Source organism: Procambarus clarkii, chromosome 89 (assembly GCF_040958095.1).
Source record: "Procambarus clarkii isolate CNS0578487 chromosome 89, FALCON_Pclarkii_2.0, whole genome shotgun sequence".
In the NCBI taxonomy this organism is placed as follows: domain Eukaryota; kingdom Metazoa; phylum Arthropoda; class Malacostraca; order Decapoda; family Cambaridae; genus Procambarus; species Procambarus clarkii.
In genome coordinates, this window is record NC_091238.1 from 11,441,413 (window position 1) to 11,459,494 (window position 18,082).

The 18,082-nt window shown below is 38.1% G+C and overlaps 1 protein-coding gene across 2 annotated transcripts; it reads left to right on the plus strand.

Moving 5' to 3' along the window:
• The first annotated feature begins 275 nt into the window (after positions 1-275).
• LOC123773378 (uncharacterized) lies at positions 276-15,610 on the plus strand. 2 transcript variants are annotated; one of them, XM_045767093.2, is made up of 8 exons: positions 276-402; positions 4,563-4,690; positions 5,892-6,018; positions 7,156-7,327; positions 9,874-9,957; positions 11,780-11,874; positions 12,511-12,656; positions 14,640-15,610. In XM_045767093.2, exons 2-8 carry the CDS (start codon positions 4,589-4,591, stop codon positions 14,844-14,846), a joined length of 933 nt encoding a protein of 310 aa, XP_045623049.1. In that variant the 5' UTR covers positions 276-402; positions 4,563-4,588; the 3' UTR covers positions 14,847-15,610. The 2 variants fall into 2 exon arrangements, with proteins under 2 accessions (XP_045623049.1, XP_045623050.1); XM_045767094.2 differs by having other exon boundaries at positions 309-428.
• The last annotated feature ends 2,472 nt before the right edge of the window (positions 15,611-18,082 follow it).

Genomic DNA, 18,082 nt, shown 5'->3' on the forward strand with positions numbered 1-18,082 from the left:
AGCGTGTGAAATTCGTTCATTCCTAATAAGTTAGGTTACATTGGTTAAGTTATGTACAATGTCTATGTGCGTTTTAACTAAAAAAAATCCAAATCATATATATATACATTGCTGTGTATACTGTACCTAATTTTTGTTAATTATAAAAAAAATCTATGAAAAAAAAGGTTTGAGAAAAATAATATTTCAGGAAAATTGGGCCGCGGAAAAGATGATCGCACACTATTTAGGTCAGCGAGGCCTCCTTACTTAAAGATTCCGGTACTATTGGTACCAGCTGTTTACGTTCTCCCGTCATCATGACGTCTATAGTTATTACTTGGTCACCCACTTGAACAGAATGCTTCAGATAAGACAAGGTCCCAACTGGGAAAGGGTACCAAAACCCCCGCCTGGAAGAGGGTAACTCGATTCACTTTTAAACCTTGGTAGGAGGAGTCGGTTGGTGGCTTTAGGATGTTAAAAGTTTATCGTGACAGCTCCCAGCAGACACATGCAGGGGTCAGGTCAACTCGCTCCAATTTACAGTTTTCTCATTTGGCTAATGTTTTCTAAATTTTTGTCCATAACTAGTTTGATTCTTGCTGTCTGCTGACATACCTCCGGAGGCAACCCGCAACAGTTGCCAGGTTGCGGTTACCTGTTTTACTGCTAGGTTAAGTTATTGTCTAAGATTCGCTACTTGGAACGTAAGTTCCTAGTAGCACGGGCTATGGTGAGCCCGTAGTGGACTTACCTGGCACAGGAGCGGGCCTGTAACTTGTTAATTGTCGTAACTACAAAGTGTAGTTTCAGGACGAGAGCTATGCTCGTGGTGTCCTGTCTTCCCAGTACTCTTTCATATAACATGTTGAAACTACTGATATTGGCTTCCTCCACCTTCTCATGACTGTGTCCACCACTGTTTATGAAAGTGATTTTTCTTGAATTGAACAAGTTTCTTGTAGATCTTGTAGTTTTCTATATTTCGACAGCTTTTAGTTAGCTAGATCTATAGCCTCTTGTTTTCAAAAATTCTAGGTTTTTGGAATAATACCTTACTAATGTCAATTCCCACTATGTAAAATATTCATTGTCCCAAGTCGCTCCATCGATAGATCTGTGTGGGACCGGAGCTCGGCAATTATAAAGTGTACGTATCGTCGCTTTACATTTAAAGTACACCCATGGTAAGGTATTTAAAATGAAGCTTATATTTCTATCTTGCAACATATAAAACTAGTTTATTAACAAATATGTATGAAATCATTGTTCAAAGATGAATATTGCAGATTAAGAACTCTACACATAATGGATAAATGCAGCTTTTACAACTACAGTACATATATCTTTGGTTTTAAAATATTTTTGGTACATAATCTTGGTCTAATAAATGTTTTCAACAATATTATTTAGGTGTTGGTCTATTCAAACATGGTTGCACATTTTGGAAATCGGATACATGGATTGACCCATCTGATACTTGGGTGAACCTCCAGTATGGTTAGAAACATAATTACCATCCATGTATTTAAAATAACTGAAATTAAGTATAGCATACGCTCCTTAAACAAAGTTCTTTGTAGGCTTTGGGTGAGTTTTATACTTAGACTACCTCTAGATGGTTTTTCTCTTCCTTTAGTGTAAAAAAACATTTGTCTTGGCCAGGAATTGATCCTGGGTGCTTGGTTGTAAGTTTAATTTTTTTTTATATAAGAGGCACAAGTTTCAAACTTTTAGATTTGAGCCAGTTTTTTGTAGTTTCCTTTGGCTAACCAGATCTCCTGGGTGGTCAAAGGTAAAGCCCTTCTATACTGTCTCATTGTTTTGTGGATTGATACTTTCTCCAGAGGTTAACTTTTTAATTTTTAAATTTGTTAATCATGACTCCCAAATGTGTTGTTGGTCAACTTTACAATTTAAATACAAAGTCAGTATCTGGCAACTATTAACTAGCTTCAAAACCCTAAATAGTTTCAGCATTAAACGGCATCTTCAAATCTTTCGAACATTTCAAATACCTATCTAGTTTTAAAGTGGTTTTGAGTCTATAGTTTATATCCCCACTCTATAATTTTTTCTGCAAATTTCCAAATATTGCTGCTTGATCCCTTTTTAAATTGTTTATATACAGAATGTTTGGTAAACAGAGGTCTGCTTGATACCTGCTTGATGGGGTTCTAAGAGTTCTTCTACTCCCCAAGGCCAGGCTTGACTTGTGAGAGCCTGGTCCACCAGGCTGTTGCTTGAAGTGGCCTGCAAGCCCACATACCCACCACAGCCCAGTTGGTCCAGCACTTTTTTTTAGAAAATCTAGTTTTCTCTTGAAGATGGCCACGGTTGTTCCGGCAATATTTCTAATAGTCGCTGGGAGGACGTTGAACAACCGTGGACCTCTGATGTTTATAGTGTTCTCTGATTGTGCTTATGGCACCTCTGCTCTTCACTGGTTCTATTCTGCATTTTCTTGCATATCGTTCACTTCAAAATGTTATATCCCAATCCTATATAGCACTAGAATCTTAAATACCATCATTGGTTTGGCATTTCTTGTTTGAAGGATTCCTGTTATCCAGGCTCTCCTTTTATTTGCAATTGTGAAAGTAACTTTATTGTGTTCTTTAAAGGTGGTGAAGGAAATGTTTACCCTTACAGTGGACTGCAGGTCCAGCTCTTTATACCCAAACTACTAGCCTTGTAGTATATGTTGCATTATAATTTAACATAGTGAATGAGGTTCAGCCCTTTTTGCCCTTATCTTGAGATGATTTTGGGGCTTAGCGTCCCCACGGCCCGGTCCTGGACCAGACCTTCTTTGTTACACACGCCCAGGAAGCAGCCCATAGCAGCTGTCTAACTCCCAGGTACCTATTTCATCAGGGTGAAAGAGACTGCCCATTTGTTTCTGCCTCCACCAGGGATCGAACCCGGAACCTTAGTACTGTACTACGAATCCCAAGCGCCGTCCACTCAGCTGTCATACCCTAACTACTAATCTTGTAGTACCTGTTGCATTATAATTTAACATACCTGAATTATATGAGGAGTAGATTTTGGAAGTTTCCTACTCCAGGCCTGGTTTGGGCCAAGGCTTGATTTGTAATAACTTGGTTCAAAAGACTGATGGTTGGAGTGGCATGCAGGACCCCATATCAACTACAACTGGTTGGTCTGGCACTCCTTGCAGGAACATGTAATTTTTCTCCAGTAGACCACCTTTGTTCCAGCAATATTTATTATTATTGCTGGGAGGGTACTGAATAAGATTTCTCATTGATACATGTTAATGTAACCTCATTGTGCATGGGTATCAAATAGCCATGGATCATGTTCAGATAGATAGATAGTGTCACATGAATCCCTTCCATAGCAGTGGAACTGCCTTTTCCCTTCACCTTCAATGCCTCTGCACTGGAAGTCTACACCTACACCAGCCCAGGTGAGTCATCAGTCCTGCCACCTCTCAGTACCCCCAGGGCCTGGCACGGCCTGGTACAACTCAGAGGCAAGCTGGGCGCCTCTGCTAACCAGTAGTTTGCCCCCACAAACAAGCAGTTAGCAGCCTTCAACTGGCAGTGGTACAGCTCAACACAAAGGCACCGCCAGCCACAAACGAGCAGTTTGCTAGTTGACCAGAGGTCCACCTCGCGTTGACACTGGATGAGTCATCACCGCCGGACTATATAAAGGGCGCTGCTTCCCTGGAGAGCCAGTCTCTCCCTTAGTGCTCTTGGAACACCTTCGTGTCTCTCACCCTTCGTCTGACTTCAGCCAATGCCAGGACACCCTTGGGACACCCTTGGGACACCCTTGGGACACCCTTGGGACACCCTTGGGACACCCTTGGGACACCCTTGGGACACCCTTGGGACACCCTTGGGACACCCTTGGGACACCCTTGGGACACCCTTGGGACACCCTTGGGACCTCTTGTTACCTCTTGTTACAACAGTTTTGCACTTGACTTGGAGACTTGACTCCATTTATAGGAATTACCAGGGTACCTCAGTTTGAGTTTAATCTGTTCCTGAAGACGGCTCGTAACCCGAAAACTTGTAAACCGAAGCTAATTTCCCCATCAGAAATAATGGGAAATGAATTAATCCGTTCCTGACTACCCAATAACTTCACTTCAAACTAAATTTTATACCTAATTTGTCCAAATCTACACTACAAAAGTATGTTAGTTATTACCCTTGCTGATGACTCCTGCTGGTGTTTGGAAGATTGTGGAGGAGGAGAGGTGTTACTGTTTGGAAGGAGAGTCCCCTTCCATTATAACATCAGGCAGTAAAGATTTTGCCAGAGTGCACTCTGGCACATCTTGCCTGCATACCACTAGGACCTGCTTGTGGCTTACTGCTTGCTTGTTTTACTAAGAATCTGTTTAAAGACCCTTGTTTTACCATACATTTTAACACTTGTCTGTAGTAAGATATCAGTCATTTAAAAGGTCAATGCTATAGTAGTTAGACAAATTATCAAAATTGTACATTAAAGGATTTCATAATGTCCTGTATATACTGTATTGTCTTAAAATGCTTTTAAATATAAATAAAATTTGTCTTGACTAATTTGTACAGGCATTACACGCTATACAGTACCAAAAATGGACTTTCGATCAACTGAAAAATTGGTACCATGCCCCTACGATCCATCCCATACAGTCCAGCCTCATCGCCTTGCAATTCATATTGTTAAATGTAAAAGGGTAAGTTGCTTGGTTTGGTATAGGATATTGGAGGGCCTGATAATTAACTCTCAGCTTTATCAAATTAAGTTGCTTTAATCATGAATGTTTGAATACTTGGTGTAGTTTCCAGATTTACAATAAATTTTTACTTTATCATAACTGTAATTACCAGTATATATTGTATACTTCAGATTTCGACCCATTCTTCAGTTTAGACATGTTACCGTAGTCATAAATTCGTACGTACTTAACTTTTGGTTAATATGTTGATTAGTAAGAAATTCTTTTAAAATAACAAGCTAAAAAGCATTTAAATATTTGCTATTCTAGGCCTACATGTACTAAATTAGGCCTGATAGTGTATTAGAATTAGGAAGGTTGGGTTAGTTTTTTGTCAAACCAACAAGAGTAAAAAAAAAAAAAAAAAACTTTCCAGTTTGTCCATCTTGATAGTTCAGATTTCTTTGTTATACATCAGTATATAATAGTAAACTATGGTCCTCATTACTAAAAGCACTACCAAAATGGGAGGATGGGCTGCAAGTTTTAGAATAAAAAATACCCATCAGATTTAAAAATTAGTTGTCAAATTGTTCAGGAACTGTTCATAACAGCTTACACAAGTTATTACAGCTAAGTAGTTGTATGAACTAAATGGTTGTATAGTATTAGTCCAAATCCTTTTTTTTTCCTCTAAGAGTAACACTTGGCTTGCAATTTGAAAGGTGAAATGTATGTGTAGTTTACCATTATAGTAGAGATTTAGGTATAATGCACTGTAGATTGCAAAATTAGGACAAGACAATTGGGGGATTGATTATTGTATGTATAAACTTGTGATCAGTCTTGCAAGAAATTGACTAAGTATGGTAAATTTTCTGGATCCATCTGATAAGTTTGACTATATAGTACCATACACAGAAAAACCAAAATTGGGTTCATGGTCTATGGCATTTCATATTTTTTTTTTTGTCTTCAATTCTAGATTAGTTTCTTTGCAAGTGGTCAAACTCTAGTTTCCTGTTGCAGCTTTAACTTCATAAAATTATTTGTGGGCTTGGTTTCTCCTGAGACTGGGCCCTCTTCCCTCTTCTCTGGTGGTGAGATGCCTGTGATTGCCCAGCCTTCCTGCTCTGCTTTGGGTAGCCCTGTAGGGCCTTGTTTAAATATTCTTCATTCATGTAATGAAGACTAATAATAATTGCATTCATTTTAACAGAATCATCCTGATATGGATATGGTACCGTGTCACTATAATGCGACGCATGTACTGCCGTCTTCAAAGATAAAGGCACACGAGTTAGAATGTGCAGAGAAACACAAAAATGAAGTGGAATTTTATCAAAGTAAGTTGTATACGTGATTTTAAGAAGGTAAGATGGAAGGTATTTTAAAAGGATTACCATTATAATTTTATAAAATTTAGTATGTACTGTACAGTAATTAGTGCTTACCCATTTCAATCTTCATTTAACCCTTGGCCTGTGCCACTGTTTGAGATGAAGCCCTCGTCCTCTCATGGGTAGAGTTGCTACGAAGATATTTAAAATGTTTTAATGTCGCTGATCTCTCTTGGTTGGTTTTTTAAGCAACTTGATTGCAGGTCTTTGCACTTCTTCCTATTTTATTGATGTGCTTCTTGAGAGGGGCACCATAAGTACTGCATACTCAAATTTTGGCGTTATGGAGGTCATGAATAATTTAAATTTTTCCCTCCGTGTATTTAATTATGAAGCTGAAACACATGGTGTGGGCTTCTCACGCAATGTTCTTTATGATATTCAGGTGACAAGTTCTTCCACCTTCCCCCCCCCCCCTCCCCCAGAGTTTACCAGGGTTCCAAAGTCCCCACTGGGATATAAATTCCTCCTAGGTATAGGTTTACATATGCAAATTGTTTACCAAGGTAACTAACAATTCCCACCAGAGATGACACCTAAGTGTGCCAAAGTCAGTTGGCCCACCCAATCACACCTGCGACTTCCAATGTGTTGAGGGAAGATGCTCTGGCATGCCTCCCTACCTAGTGACCCCTCCCTTATCCCTCCTGCTTGACCACGCCTTGAACTGCACCTGCCTACCTGGATCACCAATTTGACTAGCGTTTGCAAGCTAGAAACTGTTGGAAAGCTCTGGAAAATTAAACCCTAGTTTCAGATTCCTGGTCTTGGGGTTCAGAATAACAGCCTATCCTTCATAAGGGAATCGGTCTAGCTGATCTTGATTGGCCTGAGGTAGTCTCATACCACGCATCTAATCTAGAAAAGTTGGGCAAGGCTAGCACCTAGTGTCTGGCCTCCAACTTGAGCCAGACATTGTTTACTAGATATCAAAGTTGATATTGATGGGGCACTGTCAGTGTTGATTTATATCATTACATGATATAAATTATGTAATGGTTTCATGAACACTAACCAAATAATGTTACCCATTTTGTTAACTCGGATATTTTTATACCGTGTTTAATTTTATTAATTTTTAAGAGAGGGAGACTTGTAGACGGTTACAGTCGGAGCAGCATGTGATAGACTCCAGAAATCGGGTTTTGGTACCTCCAGTTATTAATCAAGGGGACTTGGAGGAAGACTGGGATAACGACCTTGTCGAATCGTCTTATGATCCTACAAAATCAATGCTGCTGAAGAAAATAGCCAGGTATGTTATCACAATATATTAACTACTGTAGATAGTAAATTCTTATTTGAATTTTTCTTTGCATCCAGTGCAGTTTGGATAATGGCTTATTTTGCCTACTTTTTTCCATGGAAACTGTTTTTACTACAGTCGGATTAAAAAAAAATCCTCCATTGCATTATAATGTAAATAAATTATAAAGTCTCGTACTACAACTGATAACAGGTACTTACCGAAAGGCTGAACTTGTACTTGGCATGTTCTATACTCGACACCATAACACTTAAGGAACGTAACAAAGCAAACTTGGTATTGGCTATGTAAATGATCAAGGAGCTTTATTAAAACATTCAAAACAAGGATACCACCCTAATACTTCACTCGCTTGTGCTATTCTGCCTATAGTACTTTATAACAAGGCCATTTCCCTTTTAAAGGCTGGAGAGACGTATAATTTAAGGTATGCAGAGAACATGCTGTGTTCATACTGTAACATTTAAATTAGTGGGAGCACCCCAATGTTCTCTACTCGGCAACAAAAGAAATGCCATACAATTGAACCAGTGAACCATAAAATACCTAGAGCACTCTTGAACAGAGGTCTGGAATTTTGCAATAATTTCTCGGAAGATGCAAGTACTGTACAGTAATACAAGGTTTACCTTTTTAAACTTTGACTGAAGGTGTTCACCAGCTGAGCCAGTAGCTCCCAGGTGGAGCAACCTGGTGGGAGGCAGTTGCTACTAGAGGACCTAAATACTGTGTAGATAGTTTTCAATTTGTTTAAATCTGCCTTGCTAGTGTCCATTTTGCTTCCTAACTTTAGTGGTTATTCCTTTATCACAAAAGTATCCACCCTTGCTCTTTATACTTCTGTGAAGGAGGCAGGTTTAAAAAATTTATAATTTTTTAGACAAAAGGCCCTGCCCCTCTGTGGTACAAAACTTGTATCTTTGAATTGGGGTTGAGCTACTGTCTTGCCATTTGGATTAGGGTTACAGGTAGTGCCTATTTTGGCATCACAATTGACACTTGTCCAGGGCTGGGTGGGCACTAACACTGCCTCTAGGCCCTTACTTTGGAGGTTTTGGGAAATTCTCTTGTAAAAGTTCGTTCTTTAATTGTTGCTTTGCTCTAGGCTTCCTTTCTTGTTTCACAGTGGATTTTGTCTGCATCTGGCTATAACTCTATGGCTTGATAGTTTTGAGCCATGTTAATATTTCTGGCAGCTATTGTAATTTTTTTTTTCCTACACCTGTGGATTGAATGTCTCGGCCTTTTGCCATTTTGGCTTAAGGGTGGACAGTTTATTTCACTGGTACATTTCCCTTGCAGGCTGAGTTTTTAAGCGAATGTGCTGGACATAATTTTAATAAATCTGAGCTTCCTAGAAACTCTTGGCTGTTCTCCTACTCGCCCTCTGATGCTCGGTTACCAGTCGTGTGCTCTTCAATAGATACTAGTGCTGCTCCATTGCCAAATTTTTTTTTGTATGCCTTTTTTTTTACAATGTCAATAGCAGCAGTAATCAACTGGGGTGTTAACCTCCTAAATGCAGCTAATTTTTTGTTAATCGGCATCCAGGAAGCACAAACGTTTCTACCTATTGTGCTTTGTGTTGTAGCCCAGAGAAGTTTCTACTTTTAAAAATATATATGGAGGTTTCATGGTAATGACTCGTGTTTTCATTTTCTGTTTTTGATGCTTGCATGTTGCATTGGTGTAAATAGTGATATTCACTGTTAAAGGGTTCTTAATATGGCCACCTAGAATGTTCAGTCCATTGATGTGCCAGACATGGTTTATCTTTTTACCAAGGCCCGGGAAGAAAACAGACTGGAGTTTTTCCAAATATGGCAAATGGTCAATAAAGGACTGTCAAATGCTCCTTGAGAATGCATGGGGCTTTGAATAAGATGTGGTACCAAAAATTGTCAGTCTTGGGCTTAAGGGGAAAAGTTAAGCTATTCATTGAAGATAAGCTAGAAGGGTTTTGAACTGTGCAAATGGCTGCTCTACTGCAAGTGTCGCAAATGATTTTAGTATAAGAGTAAAATGTATGATGTAAGGAAACACAAAGCTCATGGACACCTGTTTTAGTACAGTAATTACAGTAATGTGATGTATCAATAAAGCCTTGGGACTCCTCTTGGGTTCAGTTGACCCTAGGTTGCAATTCTCATGACCATGTCGTAGCCTAGTTGTCTAAAGCGTGTCTGGGAATACCCAGCACATAGGTTAGAATCCTCATTGTGGCTCCTGTGGATTTTCTTGCCAATATTACTGTTTACCTTATGTTTATCTGGCAAGCTGACTCTGATAAGGTTAGGTGAAAATTTGTCTGAAATAAGTGCTGTATGCATTACGAAAATCCTCGCTAACTATGCAAATTTTATTGAATGTGGAAATTACAATATTATTGGTTTTGGTATAAATGTTAATTTTTTTGGAAATTTCTGGTAAGAATTCCTGCTAATCTGGATGTCTGGCTAACTTGTAGGTGGTGTGCCCCATATAATCCAGATTAGCAAGATTAGGCCGTGTATAATTTAGTTTTGTATTTCCAGAAAGCCGCCTGCAGGTCTAAGTAGAAGTGGTAAACTTGATTGGCGCACAAATGAAATTGAACGGGTGCAGGCATTAGAGAATCGGTAAGTGCTCGGCAAAATACTGTAATAATTTAGAAATTATTTGTTAAAGTACTTTATCACCAGTTACATTAGATACATTTTCTTTGGTTTTATCTTTAATGTGGTTCCATTTACCTTGAATATCCCTTTTTTTTTTTTTTTTTTTTTGCGCCATGGCACTCGTCCTACCTCTCAAAGGAAAGATGAAAGGGGGGTGGGGGAATAAAATTGTAAATTAGAAAAATTTTGAAGTAGAGTACCATAATCACAGATGGTCATCCATTCACTCATTCCACCCCCTCCCAGTCAATCAGAACTGGCCAATTAGTCATTGGCTTGTAGGAGCACCATATCTTCTAAGGATTATTTGTATTTGTCATGGTATACAGTAAATTGTCTGCCAAATTATATTCCTAGATTGTGGATTTGCCATTTATATTAATTGTTTGAGCAGAAAGTTTTTTGGAAAGATAAATTTATGGTCTATTTAGACTAAATGTTAATTACTTTGCTTTATTTATTAAATAAGTTTGTTTTTCCATTGATCAGAATGATGCACTTCATACATAATCAATGTTGTATTTATAGTGTAATTCTGTTGACCTGAATGATCCACTGTCCCTTAAGGATCATGGCAATTAAGTGACATTAACATTGGTACTTCTAAAACAGCCTAAAAAGTTCTTTGGTCATAGTGTCATCTCTCATTAAATGCCTAGGCTAATTTTGCCCTAGACCAGGTTTCTTGGCCCAGTGTATAATCTTTGGTTCTGTAGCTTCTGCCTCCTCACTGAAAAGTCCAGTGTTTCCTTCGATTAGCTTCAGGGAGCCACCACGGGTCCCCCCCCCCCCTCCCCTCCCTAGAAATGCAGTTGTTAATGTAATGAAACGGCTTTTTCTGTTTTCCCCAGTATCTTCCCGACTTCCCTTCTCTCCATACTGGGTACGTAAATTTGTGGTCTCTGCCCTGGACAGAGTGGCTACCTGCTATTAAACTGGGAGCTCCAGAATGCCACCTGATGATGGCAGCTTGGGTACTGGTGGGGGGTGTTTCTTGCTGTTTAATGATTCAACTTCTTTAGTCACTCTTGTGGTGTGTTGACTGTTTTGGTGCAGTCTTGAGTTCTGTATTGTCTATACTTTCTGGTTGCTTTCCCAGTGAGGATCATCGTAATAATCCCGTGCTTCTTGTCTCAAGGGGGCCAGGTTCTGGCTCCTATTTGTTAGGCCAACAGAATACTTGTGACTTGTGAATGGGAAGAAATCACAGTAACAGCTTCAAGCTGCCACAAAGGTGGCTTCCCCCTCCATAGAGAAATGCATCTTGCAAATGCTTCTTGAAGGCATCAGATTGCAATGAATTGTGGTTTGTCCTATATAGTTAGCCAAATCTACATTGCCTTCTACTGTACATGGAATGGGCTCTACCTGTAGGATAGGGTTGTAGGTGACAAAATTTAGCCTGCCTATAAGAGCTAAGGCAAACTGTTAACCATTGCACTATATTTCTCTGTACCAAAGTTGTAGCTAGAGGACAGAGGAATCGGATTGATAAAACTTTGCAGAACATGGCGAACGTTGGATTGGTAGTAGTCTTGACAAGAATTGAGCCCCTTCAAAATGTAATCTTTTGGTGAGATACAGCATTTGGGTGTAACAAATACATAGCAAACCCCACAGATAACATTAGTATGATGCAAGAGGGATGTTTGGAAAGTTCCCTGTTGTGCTAGTGAAGAATGTTCCTTTCCTGACCTTTCTGTTAATGTCCAGTGGTCTTTTGTAGCATCACTGTCTTGCTTGGTAAGGAGCTTTTCATATATACTGACTAATTTGTATACAGGTGCATAAAAGATATAACTGCTGCTGCCAGTGGAGAGAATCATGCTGAACATGTTTACGAATCCTATGATGCTGAGGGCGGAATTAATATAAGCGGTAAGGTCCTTTATCAGTTTTGAAGAAAATAGTTTTGCAAAGTTACTGCAAGGGGGTAGTCTGGTATGAGAAGCCAGGTATACTGTACGGTTATTTTTTTTAACCAGACTTTGATAATTTAAACGATATAAAGAATATAATTTTTTTAACGGGTGTTTTGAAGAAACCTGAATTATCATTCCCTGATAATTATCTAGGCCTTTTAAAAAATAATAATCCCTTTATCATATTTGATAAAACTTCCCCCTTTGTATTCCTCGTACTCTTTAGCCCCCCCCCCCCCCCCAAAAAAAAAAAATTGATCCCCCAAGCTGCCTTCACTCTAGTCAATCTGATCTTGGTTCCCAGTAGTTGATGGGTTGGTCTCTAGAGCCTATGCAATGTTCAAAGGCTTGACAGTCCTAGTGCTAAAGCTTTGAAAGCTACTAAGGCCCACCAATAAAGGACATTTCATTGCTTGATTTTTAGTTGGACTGAATTAATTCTTTTTAACCTTTAATACTAGATGTCTAAGTATAGCTTGAAAATATTTTTTTGATGTGGCTGAAAAAGTTGTCCTTCCTGAATGCATTTTATATTCCTCAAAGCCTGCTACCCAAATGTTCATATGTGCATAAATAGTAGTAAAATTTTCAGATGAGGCAGCAGGACACTACATAGAAATGCAGCAAGCTGATGTTCCACTGCATCACTTGGAGGTTGAACCCCATTCTCATAATGCCATGACATTAACTGGCAGTGTCAATGGTGCAAGTGATCAGAGTGGTAACAATTTTGAGCAGGTATGAAAATTAATGTTCTTAATTTTTTTAGTTTAGTTTAAGTTTGTTCTTAGTCTCTTAATAGATTCTTAATAAAATGATCTGTACATACTAACAATTAGGTTTAACCCCCCCCCCCCTGTCTCCTGCTGTTGATACATTAAGGTTTTCATAAATTTGTTAAAAGCTGAACTGTGTACAGTACTGTACTCTACACATTTTCCTTGTGGGGCTTGAGCTTCAGCTCCCTAGTTCCATTTCTCCACCTTCAGTGAGCTGGTGTGCAAGTAAGTTCCCAAGCACATTGGACTATGCCTACTTTTGAAGCGGTATTTTTGCCCGTCACTAACTACAGGGAAAGAGAAATCTATCTCTTATGCTCTACCTCCTAGCCCTATACTGGATGTACTAATTTTTATTATAATATAATAAATTTTATAAAATTGGCTTCGACCTTCTCCTCTGATGTATTCCACTTGCTAACCACTCGTACAGAACAAGAACCTCCTTGGATCAGTCTAGTGTACAGCTTCCACCGATGTAGTCTTGCCCTACCTCTAAATTAGACTTCCTTTTTCCACTTTCTTTTCCCCTCGGGATCTTGCATGTCGTGGTCATGTCCCCTCTACTTTAAGGATGCAAGTTTCCTTAACCTGTCCACATTGCTTGGGGCCCTAATTTGGGTACTAATCTTGTTGCAAACCTTTGAACTCTCAAGTTTTTTTGAGAAGGCAATCCTTGTTGCTCATTTGGGTACGTAGTTTACATGTCCTTGTTCGTGTACTACACATGCCAAATAATTGGCCCTTTACCCTGTAAATTTTCATTTTTATATTTTTGTAATGTATCCTGACCGTCACTTAAGATTAATATTCCTTCAGTCTTGCTTCATAACTCTTCCCTCTGGGAAGAAAAGGGCAGTGGTTGATGATCCTTAGAAGGCGATTAGATTGTTCCATGGGACAACTAATAGGATAAGGCTTAAGATAACCTGTAGGAGGAAGTGGCCCAGGCCTGATAACAATTTGGAAGTAAAAGTATTTGCAGCATTAGCTGATATTTTACCATTATCAGCACTGCAAAAAAAGGGTGTACCTCCAATACATTGTGAATCTTAGTCTTCTGGTGTTTGATAACAAGCATACTGTTGATATATTCCTGCTTGCTCTCTACATTCATGCTATCACTTTCTCTCCATTAGTCTACATTCTGATTGTTAAAGCCATGCACTCCTCTATATATGGTGACTTTGGATTAGCAATGCTTCTGGGAACCAATGCATTCCTGTACATTAATGCTTGTGTATAAATGCATGGTGTGGCAGCTTGTCTAGTCACGAGGCACTGGAAGTGGAGCCATGCTACCCTGTAGGGCTGCTTTAAGCTCCATCAACCCTTGCCATTTTCTTTAAATTGGTCTGCATCAAACTAGATGCAATATTAAGGAAGCAATACTTAGAAATTTGAAGTTCATTTGCACAAATCTTCTTACTTGGGTCAGTTTGAAATTTTTGAAACTTTTGAAATAAAGGTCAATGTCACTTCATTGCAGTTGCATTACCCCTTACCCCTCCCCCCTTAAGAGGAGCCTGTAATTACCATGTTTAAACTCGTATGCTTTGCATTCATTACAGCACTGTTATACTCGCCTATAGATGCCTTTCTCAATTGCCCTCGTTTCAAGTACTGTCTAGTTGGCAATGAAAGTTTTTTGCATTTTGAAAAGAATGGGGGCAGGGGAATGGTAAAGGTTTGCCAGATAAAATTGGCATAGCCATATGATTTTCATAAATTCATATGGTGTTTAGTTCATTTTCTTTAATCTCTACTATTTTCCTTCAATTTTTTAAAGCTTGAATTTTACCATACTTGTGTGAGCATTTTATTCCAAAATATAATTACTGCACTGTAATTATATTAGTCAATAAATGAGTACAGTATTATAGTAAATGGTGTATTTACATTAAAACTATTTATTCATGCACAGTAACTCTTTTTTTACCAGACCCAGTCACTTGACATAGACGAGTACAAAAGACGATGTATCAACAAGAAGCTCAAGTTGACGAAAAAGTTGCTCCAAATTAACAAATTAGAGCAAAAGAGAGACGCTGGCATTCTGTTGCTCCAGCAGGAGCAAGCAAAAATAGCTAAAAAGCAAGAGTTTGAAACTGAGCTTTCTGAGGTACTGAAAAATTTAAAAATGTTCTAGTCATAAAGAAAAATAAAAAAAATTAAACGGGTTGCCGTATGAGATGTATGGCTTGTAACTAGTCATTTATTACTTTTATTGTATTTTATGGCTTTTAATTTTTATGCTGTGGGCTTTTTAACTTTTAAGTGATAGAGGGAACAAACACAATTGAGGGGTTGTTGAAAGAAATGTATGGAATGTCTATTGCCAATTTAATGTAGTTACAAAGATGTACTGTACTATGCTTTTTAATAAGAAATTTCGAGTGGGGAAAATATCTACAGGCTAACAGTTGCAGCATGGAACAGCAGTTTTAAACTGCAAGTTGGTTTGCTTTAACCTACTTCACTGTAAAGGTGTACAACATTAAATTTGCACATAAATTTCTAGTAGGGTGTTTAAAATATAAACAAAATTTATAATGTCCTAAATAACACATTACTTGCTGCCAAAGATGCAGAGAAGTTACACTAAAGATGTAATGCTGCACATTTTAATTGAGGAATGAATGTTTATATAGGATATGCTGTTTGGTTCACTAAATGCATGACCCTTGGTGCACGTTTAATGAATCTAGTTCAGCATGGAATTTTTAAATTTTATTTTATTGCATCTATTTTGTCATTCATTAAAATTTCTTTAGAGCAAATAGTGAAGTTTCAAAATGGTTTTAATGCATTTTATTTTTGGCACGACTATTTTTAACTGTTTTGCATGTAATGTACCTATATTGAATTGCTGGCATACTGTAATAGACAAATAAATTGTTAAAGTACAGAAAATATTTATATATCCATATTTATTATTGTAAATTTTTTCATTAGTGAAACTATTTAATGCAAGATATTTTGAATCTAAGTATGGTGTAACCTCCAAAACCCAGAATAATCTACACTGGCAGCTTGCCGATTCATCCCTCGATAAACCGAATCTCGGGCATCTCTACCAAATTCATGAGGTATGCCATCATTTTATTAGAATGGAATCCAGACACAAGAATTGGTGGCTGAGCTTGCAAGTACTCTGCAAACATGTACAAGAAAATAGCCCCTGGGGATGTAGAGCCCAAAAATAATCGTAAGGTAAACATTGTTGCAATCATCTAGAACTGTTTGCAAAACCAAAACTTTTGGATTTTTTTTCTGCCCCTTTGATGCTTTTTTTTTTCTTTTTTTTTCTTTTTTTTTTTTAATCCCTTTAGTATATAGCAGAAAAGTAAATACTGTATTCTACAGTAAATGCCTTGTTACATGTGGACACTCTACAACAGCCACATCCTCCAATTTGGATTAACTAATGTCGAATGATTTTCTCGTTTTCCAGGTATTTGTGACTTTGCAGTTTTTGTAGGCTCCTCTAATGGCTTTGATGTAGGTCTCCAGTGACAGTTTACTATTCAGAGCCATTACTAGATTTTTGCCTAAGGTCTTTTTTTGTCTTCACAGAACTTGCAGGATACTTTTCCTTCATTTTTCTTGTTCCACATTTCATTAACTTTTTTTTTTTTTCCTAACTCTACTGCTGCATTCCCCGTCATCATTTTGAAGAGCATGACAAGTCAAAGTCTTTAACTCTCCCTAGTACTGTAATTTGACCTTTTATTTATATACAAGGTACATTGGGTTTGTGAGGATACATAGCATGGTATTTACATTCTTGTAAAACCACTAGTACGGGCAGCATTTTGGGTAGGTCCTTAATCTAACGGATAATTAAAGTAGGTAAATTCGCGCAGAATTTATAAAATGGAAACGGGTACATTGCAAGAAAAAATTAGCGGGTACCTGTATATTAAAGCACATCGGTAGCTGTGATAGCATTGACAGTTTCATTGGTAATTTAACAATGATTAATAGGCACAATACAGCATATTGATGGCTCATAAGATGGCAATGATCACAATGGTAAAGTTATTTGGAATAGGTACATTAAGATTTGGAGATTGGGTAGCACTAGATAGTGCAATTTTAAAGCGCATGGTAGGAAACTATGAAGATGAAATTGGGTACTTTTAAGTTTCGTTTTTGAATGAGACAAAAGTTGGACAGCTTTAAGATTCATTAGGGAACAAGTTCCATAGACTAGGTCCCTTTATTTGCATAGTGTTTACACAGATTAAGTTTGACTCTGGGGATATCGGATATATTTATTTCTGTGGTGATAATGGGTCCTATTACATCTGTCCAGGGAGTGTTTTGGAGTAGGATTTGCATTTAAGAACAGGGTTTTGTAAATATAATTGACACAAGAATGTGTGGAGTGAGCAAGCATAATATGCAAACAGATTCATTTGACTGACTCTGTGGTTTCTGTACAGTGAACATTCAGCCTATCATAAACAAAGGTCCAAGCTAGTTAATCCAGCCACCAAACCCCCTGTTTATGAAGAATTAGATTTACACGACTCGTAACTAATGACCTTCAAACTGTTCCGGAACAAGTATTGTACTTCACTAATTTTGTTCGAATCGCAACTGTAAATGCTTCACACTTACTACAAATAATTGCCAACAGAACTTACACCTATGCCTATATATGCACAATATGCTAATATATTATAATAATTTATATTTGAGAAAGTCCCTCCTTGAATGAACATCACGTTAATTTTAAATTTGTTAGCATTTGTGGCTCGGGTGGCCTCAATATGAGGCGATTTGATAAAATGTCCCCCAAATTGAGCACAGTGCGCTGTCGGGGATTGGGTTAAGGGTCTAAAGACTTCCAATTCTTTTGAACTGTGGTCTAGTGGGTTAAGTACTGGATATGCCAAGGTGCATGAAACCCTGGCTGTGTTTTTTCATGTATCTTAATACTGTACGTTTGTTTCTCTCTTTCGAGCTTTGCAGTAGCTTGTGTACAAAGTATAGGTCAAGAATTGAATGCAAATTTATTAGTTTAAAATTTTTAAACAATTTTATTTTTTAATTGACAGTTGCTAAGAGCTGGTATTAAGTACGTCTTATTTGCTAATGTTGATTGTCGTAAACATTCCATATATCTATACAGTATATAGAATATACATTAGTGACCCTTGACAAGCCGCCAACTTCCTGTCCTCGTCGAGGCCACTAGTGTTAATATCCCTCGGGTAACTGTTATGAGTGGCTGACTTTTTAATCGTAAATGAGAAATATATACAGTACTGTAATGGTAGAATTAACTGATTTTACAAAATAGTGTAGGTCATTTGTTATGCGCCAGAGGGAGGGGGGGGGAGCAATAAAGGTCAGAGTGCGACCACCGAGGTCACC